The sequence below is a fragment of the Cebus imitator genome, unplaced genomic scaffold (assembly GCF_001604975.1).
Source record: "Cebus imitator isolate Cc_AM_T3 unplaced genomic scaffold, Cebus_imitator-1.0 Scaffold63, whole genome shotgun sequence".
Lineage (NCBI taxonomy): Eukaryota > Metazoa > Chordata > Mammalia > Primates > Cebidae > Cebus > Cebus imitator.
Window position 1 is genome coordinate 7,749,435 of NW_016107378.1, and position 9,009 is coordinate 7,758,443.

General features: G+C 43.9%; 1 protein-coding gene across 1 annotated transcript in view; it reads left to right on the plus strand.

Moving 5' to 3' along the window:
• ABCC12 (ATP binding cassette subfamily C member 12) overlaps positions 1–8,325 on the plus strand; it is an 86,133-nt gene extending 77,808 nt beyond the window's left edge. Inside the window, 10 exon segments of the mRNA XM_017530061.2 lie at positions 1,649–1,706; positions 1,709–1,762; positions 1,765–1,833; positions 2,290–2,374; positions 2,376–2,450; positions 3,560–3,635; positions 5,219–5,332; positions 6,795–6,956; positions 7,064–7,186; positions 8,251–8,325. Coding sequence (XP_017385550.2) covers positions 1,649–1,706; positions 1,709–1,762; positions 1,765–1,833; positions 2,290–2,374; positions 2,376–2,450; positions 3,560–3,635; positions 5,219–5,332; positions 6,795–6,956; positions 7,064–7,186; positions 8,251–8,325 — 891 coding nt within the window.
• Positions 8,326–9,009: the final 684 nt, after the last annotated feature.

A 9,009-nucleotide genomic window follows, 5' to 3' on the forward strand; every position in this document is an offset into this window, starting at 1 on the left:
GTGCATCTATAGTCCTAGCTACTCGGGAGGCTAAGAAGGGAGGGAGGATCACTTGAGCCCAGGAGTTCGAGGCTGCAGTAAGCTATGACGATGCCATTGTACTCCAGCCTATGCAACAGAGCTAGATCCTGACTCTAAAATTTTTTTCAGTTAAAAATTATTATTTGATTAAAGTCATAAGTTGAAAAAAATAGAAGCCCAGTCTAACTCTTCTTTAGAAGCTTTGATATGCAACTGACAAGTCTTGCCATTCTTTGAAAAGAAGTCTAGCCAATTCCAGCAGTGACATTTAGGTGCCTTTGAAGAGTGTTTGGCTCCATTTACAAACTTAATTAAACACTTTAAAACATTTTAAACTGCATTTTAAAATTTAATACATTCGATTACTTTTTTAAGTACCTCAATGATCTGATTTAACAAAAAACCTTCCTGAGTTTGCATAAATCTAATAAATTAAACTTAGAAATATAGTAAGCTTTAAGTTCTCATGACAGTTCCAATGCCATAAACATAAACTTTTAACTTAAAATCATGTTTAAATCAATTATTCAATTATACATTTTAAATTAGAATCACAAGCCCAAATTCTATTAATATTGAGAATACTTGAAATATCAAGCGTGCAGATTTTTTAAACTAAAAATATTACTGTTACAGTTTCATTTTTCTTAAATATTTTTATTCTTATTTCTAAATCTTCTGGGGTTAAAAATACTCGTTCCTAACAATACAATTATTTTCTCAGTTAAACGAGGTTGCTTCTTGAGTAGAGATTTGGGCTGGTGAGCCACCCTGAGGGGGCACGCAGGATCCCTATTTCCAGCTGTTTACATGGACATAAGAGGAGAGGCCAGTCTTATAATGAAGCCAAGCTGCCCTCCTCCTTAATTAGACCTTGCATTTCTTGGACTCTTAGGAGACAAATGTTTTTTTTCATGTATCTCTAAAGACCTCTGAACTTGACATCTTACATTCTTATCATCTTTCTACTTCTAGCGTGCTGATGATTGTTGCAGATCTTGAAATTATATCTGGTTGAGTTCTGTAAATCTCAAGGCTCCGTCTGGCCTTGTCACATAGCTTCAAAGCTACACTTCTGACATTTTCCCAGGCCCACAGGCCCAGTGTGAGCTCTCCCTTCTGTATTCCTCTAAGTCATCCATCCCTCTATTAGCTAACCTCCAGCCACATGATTTTTCTTTACATTCCTCAAATTGCCCGAGCTCATTCTGGCCCCAGGGCCTTTGCACTAGCTGTACCCCGAACCTGGAGGGCTTTGGACTTCATCCTCTCATAGGTGGCATCCTCCCAGGATCCGGTGTCCTCCAGCCCTCAGGTCCAATGTCACACGGGTGCCTTCTTCAAACGAGTACTTTTACTCCATGTTTCCCCCTTGCCCAGCACATAAATCACATTCTGTATCCTATTGCAATACTCTGTTTTATTGTCTTTATTTTTAATTTTTTTTTCTTGTTTATTATCTGACATCCCCAGTGGTATGTGAGTTCCTTGAATTAAGGACCATTATTGGCCTATTTCATCACCACAAATAACAGTAACCAAAATCTTGTGAATCAACAAATGAATTGGTTAAATAAATGAATAAAAAAATGGCTCTTCACTGGTCACTGGTTATTCTCCTTTTCAGACCTGTGTTCCTGAATGCACTTATCCCCTCAAAGTGGAGAGCTGTTCCAAAGACTGGCCCAGCGAGGGGAGATCACATTTAAAGGCTATCAGATGAGATGCAGAGACGACACCCCCTTGTTCTTGACAGCCTGAACTTGAACATACAAAGTGGGCAGACGGTCGGGATTGTTGGAAGACCAGGTTCTAGAGAGGACAAGCTCTGCTTTTATTTCTTTCAGGTTGTTTTCTTTGCATTTCCACTGGATGTCCTAGTTAAGCCACACCAGAGAGTGATGTGTATGTGTATCAGATTGTCTGTTATTTCCCTCAAATCTCTTTACTGTAAATTAGAATTTCAGGTTGAATGGGTGTGTAGAGATGGAAGCAAACACATCAGGTTTTGAATTAATTAAATGACAATCATTCTAATACAACAGGGCCCCAGAGATGAGTTGTGTGCTAAGGGCCCCTGCAGGGATGGGCAGGTTAACTGTCGGGTCAGCCCATCCCTCCACCCCACCCCGGTGAGGACACTTTCTGTCCACACCATCATCCTTATGGAGCCATTTGCATCTCATTAAAAATCCCACTAATTAAATGCTTGGATATGATGGAAGCACAAACTGATGTTTGATTTGTTCTTCTTGCTTTTATGGTTCCCAGGGAAGTCATCGTTAGGAATGGCCTTGTTTCGTCTGGTGGAGCCAGCCAGTGGCACAATCTTCATTGATGAGGTGGGTATCTGTACTGTCTGTGGAGGACCTCAGAACCAAGCTGACTGTGACCCCACAGGATCCTGTCGTGTTTTTAGGCACCGCAAGGTAGCTGTTTTTGATCCTTGTGCATTCCTATTTTTGGAGAGTGAAATCAGACTGACCAAGAACTTTGTGATGTCCACAGGGCATGCCTGGCCTGGAGCTGTTCTATCTGAGGGAAGCAGCATCTCAGAGGGCTCACAAGCACTGCTGGTTCCTGTTTCTGCATCCACCCTTGGGAGGAGTCAGGGCCCAGGGCTCTGAGCATTACTTGTGTTTTATAAACACATTATTAATGAACAAGATGCTTCTATACTCATTCATACACTGAGCAGATATTCCGGTGGCTCTGGACAGACCGAGTTTATGCCTGTGTCCAAGCATCCCATTAGGCTTAGCAATGGGCATTCTGAAAAGTCTCCCAGTTTGCACAATAAAATAAATAGTTACCCATGTATATGACTATCCATTGTGAAGTGCATCCATTTATTTCCGCAACTAAGTGAACAGAAGCTATTTCAAGCACAAGAACAGTAGGGCCGCAACTTCCGTGGGGCTCCAGATCTGATATCAAGGCACAAGGGAAAAGCCAGTTTTCTGTTAGCTAGTGCAGTGGAGGGTAATGAGAGGGACGTTTCTCCCATAGAGCACCAGATGAAGTAGGAGAACTGTATTTACTGTATTTAGAGTTCATTGTTTGAAAAATGCATTCTGCCTCTTGAAACAGTAGATTTACATTCTACATTTGAGCTGCTCAGCACCCTGTGAGGCCCTGGAGTTGCCGATGCCTGGGGTGACAGATTTGGGTTGCTAACTCTCCTTCTCTCTCTGCCAAGAATTGATATCAGTTCAAACCCACTCTGCTACTCAGGGCTGCTGAGAGGCCCAGGTGTGTCTTTCTGAGCACATTGCTCAGTGCTGCCTTTCGGCAGGGTTCCACCTGTCATTGCCTGCCTTCGTGGTCTCTGCTCTATTGCAGAGTTGTGGGCCCCTGGTCTTGTGGCCTGAGATCCATATTTTATGGACTATTGTCCTGGACTGAGCACTATTCTTAGAGCACGGGTTATCACATGCCGCCTCCTACCCTCCTCCATGTGCTGCAGAAAATCTGCTCCCCACCCATCCCCTCGTCCTTGGAAATCTGGCTCCCTCTCCTCTCCTCTCCTTCATTGCAGGTCCAACTTGGATCCCTTTGAGAGTCACACCGAGATGCTCTGGCAGGTTCTGGAAAGATTGTTCATGAGAGACACAGCAGGTCTCTGGGGCTGTTGAGAAGGAGTTTGTTTCCCAGAACCACTGCCCTAGATTCCTGGCCTAGGTTTAAATTTGACAAGCACCGAGGCCAGCACTTGGCTGGGTTTATGTGTGGATACCATAGAAGTCAGTAGAACATAATCCTTAGTTACTCTTTCCTATTTTTTTTAAAAGAGAGAGAAAAAGAAAGAGGAAGAAAAAAAGAAAGAAAGAAAAGAATGAAAGAGAGAAAGAAAGAGGAAGAGAAAGAGGGAGAGAGAACAGGAGTCTTGCTTTATTGCCCAGGTTAGAATGCAGTCTAAAAATGGGTATTGAAAACCTCTTTTATGCCAATAATTGTGCTTAACAATGGAGACAGGAAGGAATAAGGGAGGAAAATAACAAACAAGCAGCCAACCAATATTTCATTTAAACTTGTGAAATGCTATGCAATTACTGAGGAGTGATTTACTTCCAATTATGTAGTCACTTTTAGAGTAGGTGTGATGTGGTACTGAGAAGAATGTATGTTTTGTGGATTTGGGATGGAGAGTTCTGTAAATGTTTATTAAGTTTACTTGTTCCGGGTCTGAGTTCAAGTCCTGGATATCCTTATTAATTTTCTGTCTTGTTGATCTGTCTAATATTGACAATGTGATGTTAAAGTCTCCCACTATTGTCGTGTGGGAGTCTAAGTCTCTTTATAAGTCATTAAGAACTTGCCTTAACTCTTTCCTATTAAAAGCAAAAATAGGGCTCTACAATGATCCAGTCAAGAGGGCTACACGTATTATCTCACTTAATCCTTCTACAGTGCTCTGAGGTTGGTACTCACTCTCACCTCTAATTTTAGAGATGAAGAAATTAAAGCTTAGAGAAGTAACATGCCCAGGCTAGTGAGCAGCAGGATGGAGACTTGAACTCAAGCCTGTCTGATTCTAGAGCAGATGGAAGGCCCTGCTCTTTTGCCAATGGCCTCCTTTGCTTATCAGAGCAGACAAGCCACAGAAAACGGGAGGGTGTGAAATATTCTGGGAATGGCAAGTATGGCTGGTTGGAGAGGACTGAATCACCTGTGAGAGGGGGCCCTGTCCTAGGAGAGCTACAGCCCCAGCTGGGGTCAGCAGGTGAACACGGCCACCTCTGCAGCCCAAAGGGATACTTTTCCAGGACTTGGTCCCAATATGAGCATCTTCCAAGGCTACTTTGGCTTGTTGCTCTGGATAAGTCTTACCCTTCCTTAATGTCCAGAAAACTTTACAACCCATCTCTATTTTGTTCATGGAAATGGCAATCCAGGAACCCATTTCCACTTGTTTTTGTGCTCTCTGGAACTGCATGTGCATCATTTGTTCTTTTGGTGAATTGTCTATGGGGTTCTATGAGTCATACTGTGATTTTAAATTATTAATGTCCGCCTACTCCCTGGTCTTTCCCTGGTGCCTGTTTGCAATATTGAAATGATTGTTGTTTTGCACTTTCTTTGCCACACTAAAATAAAGCAAGCAGATGAATGCAAGAGAAGGGGGCAATCAATACAGGCAGCATAGGACAATTTTATAGATCACCAGTACAAATGTGGCATTTTCTGAGTTTTGTAGATAATGAAACTCCCAGAAAAATGATAGGCAGAAGTCGCAGAAAATGGAGAAAACTTCTCAGTAGGGGAATGTCAGCTGCTTTGTGTGGCCTGAGCTCTTCTTCGTAATTCACAGGTAAGAAAACACGGGAAATGGATTAGTCAAATTTTGGATACTTCCTGCAGCGCCACTCAATCCAGGAAGTAGTGCCATGTGTTTGCCTTTCAGCAAAGAGAGAACAATTGAGCCATTTAAAAACCGATCACTTTTTCTTAAGACAAATTGTTAGAGGTTAAAAATTGAAAAGTAACAGCCATTTACAGCAAGAGCACCCTCCTCTCCCGGGCTTCCCCTGGGGAGGTCTCGACTAGGTTTTCACTCTGCTCGCCTAAGTGGTTTGAGTTTGAAAAATCTGTCTCTTAACTTTCTCTCATTGTCTCTGAACAATACTGAATCTCCATACGCTGTCCACAGGATGCTCAAGAGGGCCATCAGAATGCTAGGATACGGAAACTGTAGAATTTACACATATTGTTCTTTGTGACTTAGCCACCTTTACTTGCTGATTGCGGGGAAGGGATTGCTGTTGCTCTAGTAATTCCATTCTCTGAAGCCTCATCAAAGGTGTGACCCATTGTGTGTATTCTCTAGATGTGCTAATGTTAAGGGAGAGGGACCGGCATGGATCCAATGCCTGCCGTCGCACTGCACGCTGCTAAGTGGTTAAAGTGTCATCTCCATTTCCAGCTGATCAATAAGGCATAGCCCCCTTTCACCTCTGAGGGAACAGAGCCTTGGGGAAATTAAGTAACTTAGCTGGTCAAGCAGAGTCAGGGTTAAGTTCAAATGCTCTGATTTGCTAAATCAAATCTGCCCCAAAGATGTTAATGTCCTGATTTTTGGAACCTGTGAATATGTTCCTCCGAGCCTTTTAATATATTAACTTACTATCATGAGATAGGATCATGAGATCGGGAGATGATTCTAGATCTGGGTGGACCTAGCGTATTCACATGGGTCTTTCCCAGGAGGAAGCAGAAGAGTCAAAGACGGAGAAGGAGCTGTGATCCCAGGAGGGGCTGTGGGCCAAGGAATGCAAGTGGTTCGAAAGAATGCAGCCCCGACAATACCTTGATATTAGGATTTCTGACTTCTGGAACTAGAAGATAAATTTAGGTTGCATCTCTAAGTTTGTGATCATTTGGTATGACAGCAACATAGGGAATGAATATAAGTGCTGTTGTACTTCATGCCAACTCAGGTTAGCACAGTAGATAAAGCCTGTGCAGTGTCTCCCTACAGTTTGTAGGGTTAGAATAAACCACTTAAAAAGAGGAGTAAAGGATATACGACCTTTTCCCTCTAGAATTTCCTCTGGGAAGTTCCTCTGGGAAGATGGAAGTGATGTGATGTGACTTTTATTTCACTCTTCATTTTCTCATTTTTTTTGAGATGGATGTTTAGCTAATTACTTTTCATTTTGTGGTCTTCTTTTTCTTCTTCTTTTCTTAAAAAATAAACAGAGCCAAGGCTATAAATTTCCCTCTCAGTGTGCCTTTGGCTTAGTGTGACCTATACAATGTTCCCTCCTTGACAGATCATTCTCCTTGATGAAGACGCCACCGCCTCCATGGACTCCAAGACTGACGCCCTGGTTCAGAACACCATCAAAGATGCCTTCAAAGCCTGCAAAGTGCTGACCATCACCCACTGCCTCAACTTGGTTCTCAACTGCAATCACATCCTGGAAGATGGGAAGGTACAGGAAGCCCTTTTGGCTTCACCTCCCCGGAAAGTTCAGTGGTTCGAGCTTTACAGTGGGTAGATATTTTCCAATGATTTCAGTTCTTCTTCTCTTACTGTTAGGTGATTGAGTTTGACAAGCCTAAAATCCTTACAGAGAAGCCAGATTCTGCATTTGCGATGTTACTAGCAGCAGAAGATATTGCAGGAGTTCTGGCGGCAGATTCTAGAGGAGGAAGAGGCTCTGTGAGATGAGTAGGAGGGGTCTTCAGGAGGAGGGGCTGTTCCCTCCGAAGCCCTGGTCTCCAGCCCCTCCCACCCATGGAGTGAGCTGGGGCCAAAGTTGTCCCCACTGCCCTACTCAGCCCGTGCCACCTCGCCCCACTTGGTGAGCTTGGGGTTGGTTCTGGGTGGTGAACCGAGGCAGACAAAGCTAATGAATTAACAAACTGCCCTTAACCTCCCTGAACCAAAGCCACCCCAGTGCCTGAGAATGAAAATATTGTAACTTTCAATTAGAAGCCAGTCACAATAAACAGAATGGGAAAATGTCTTAAGATGGAGTTTGTAAAGGTTTTTTTTTGCCTATTATCAGAAGGAAAAAAAGCAGAATTTTCTTCCCGTTTAACCCCACTCAGTTCCATCTCGACTGGGTGACAAGCAGCTAACTACACAGATCTGTAGTGTAAAAGACTGATTACAATGTTTGGCCAAAAAAATTTTTTAAAATCATATTATATGTTTCAATTGATCTATTAGAATAATCAGGAAAACAAAATGCTGGAGTTTCTCTATAAATGACATTTTTATATCTTCTTTATTGGTCATTGAAATGCAGTAGGAAATTACCCCGAAGTGTTGCCTTGCAATGATTTCACTGAAGATATTCTGATTTCGGTACTATTTCCTCTCCTCGTTGCCTTCTCCCTTGACTCAGTAATGAACCCTCACAGTTGCTTACCAAATAAAAGGCTTTTTCTCTAACCTCAAGGCTGGTTCTGATGGAAGCAGTAAAGACGTATTCCTAGCAGCCCCAGGAGTGAGCGCTGCTAATTCATGATGACATTTGAGAAAAAAATATATAGACTATCCGGCAAGCTCTTGCGCAGCAGTCACCAGGGGACATGCCGGCAGTTGTGGCTGTTTCTCATTCGTCAGGAATGAAGGCCTCATGGGGTTCCCTGGGCCTGCTTTTGAGGCCCCAGGCTAAGCTCTAAGTACAGCTCAGGGCAGTGTGGTCAGCAAAGCTTCCAGATGACCCCCTCCACCCCACTCCCTTTCTGAGTGTTGGTCACATACTTGCCCCCCAGATGTGGAGGAAGCAGTGCCTGGCACCTGGGAGCACTCAGGAAGCACTTGTGGCAGCTGTGAATGACAGCCTCTAATGAACTCACTCAAACACAGCCGTGGACCCTGATGGACACTCCCCCAGGTGTGTGTGCTCATTAAGAGTTTAATCTGGACTTCTGGCCAACAAGCCCACAGCCAGCAATTCAAGGGCTGGGCATGTGAGATTCACCTCCAACCGATTATTCTCCAGCCCTCCTCTGGCCAGGGCTGGGCAAGGGTCTACCCAACCAGTGGGGAAGCGAGCACACCTGACCTCAGGTAGAGCTTACAGGCTGCCAAGTGTGTGAAAGCCCTGGCCCAGCAGCTTGGCAGTGATGGATCCTGTCCTCAGCAGAGGGTGCACTAAGACACGTGGCTGAGAAGGATGTGAGCCAGGGGACTCTTTCCATGGGCAACCCCAGGCCAAGTGTGGATCTCACTGTGAAGGGACACAGTGTATCTTTGTCTGATCTCAGCTTTCCCCCATGGCATGTGACCCTGATCTAAGATCACATCCACAGGGTCCTGAGCAGCTGCTCCCAGCTGGGTGTAGGCGTCACCTTTATGGACATCCAATAACTTCCCCAATATGGCAAGCAGACTTGACAGTCTGTGCTGACTGTGGGAATCCATACTAGTTGTGCAATCCATACCAGCTGTCAGGGAGGGATGCTTTATTTTCTACCAACTTGACACCAGCCCCAGACAATCTGTCTGTGATTTCAAGAGGTGATGTTTCC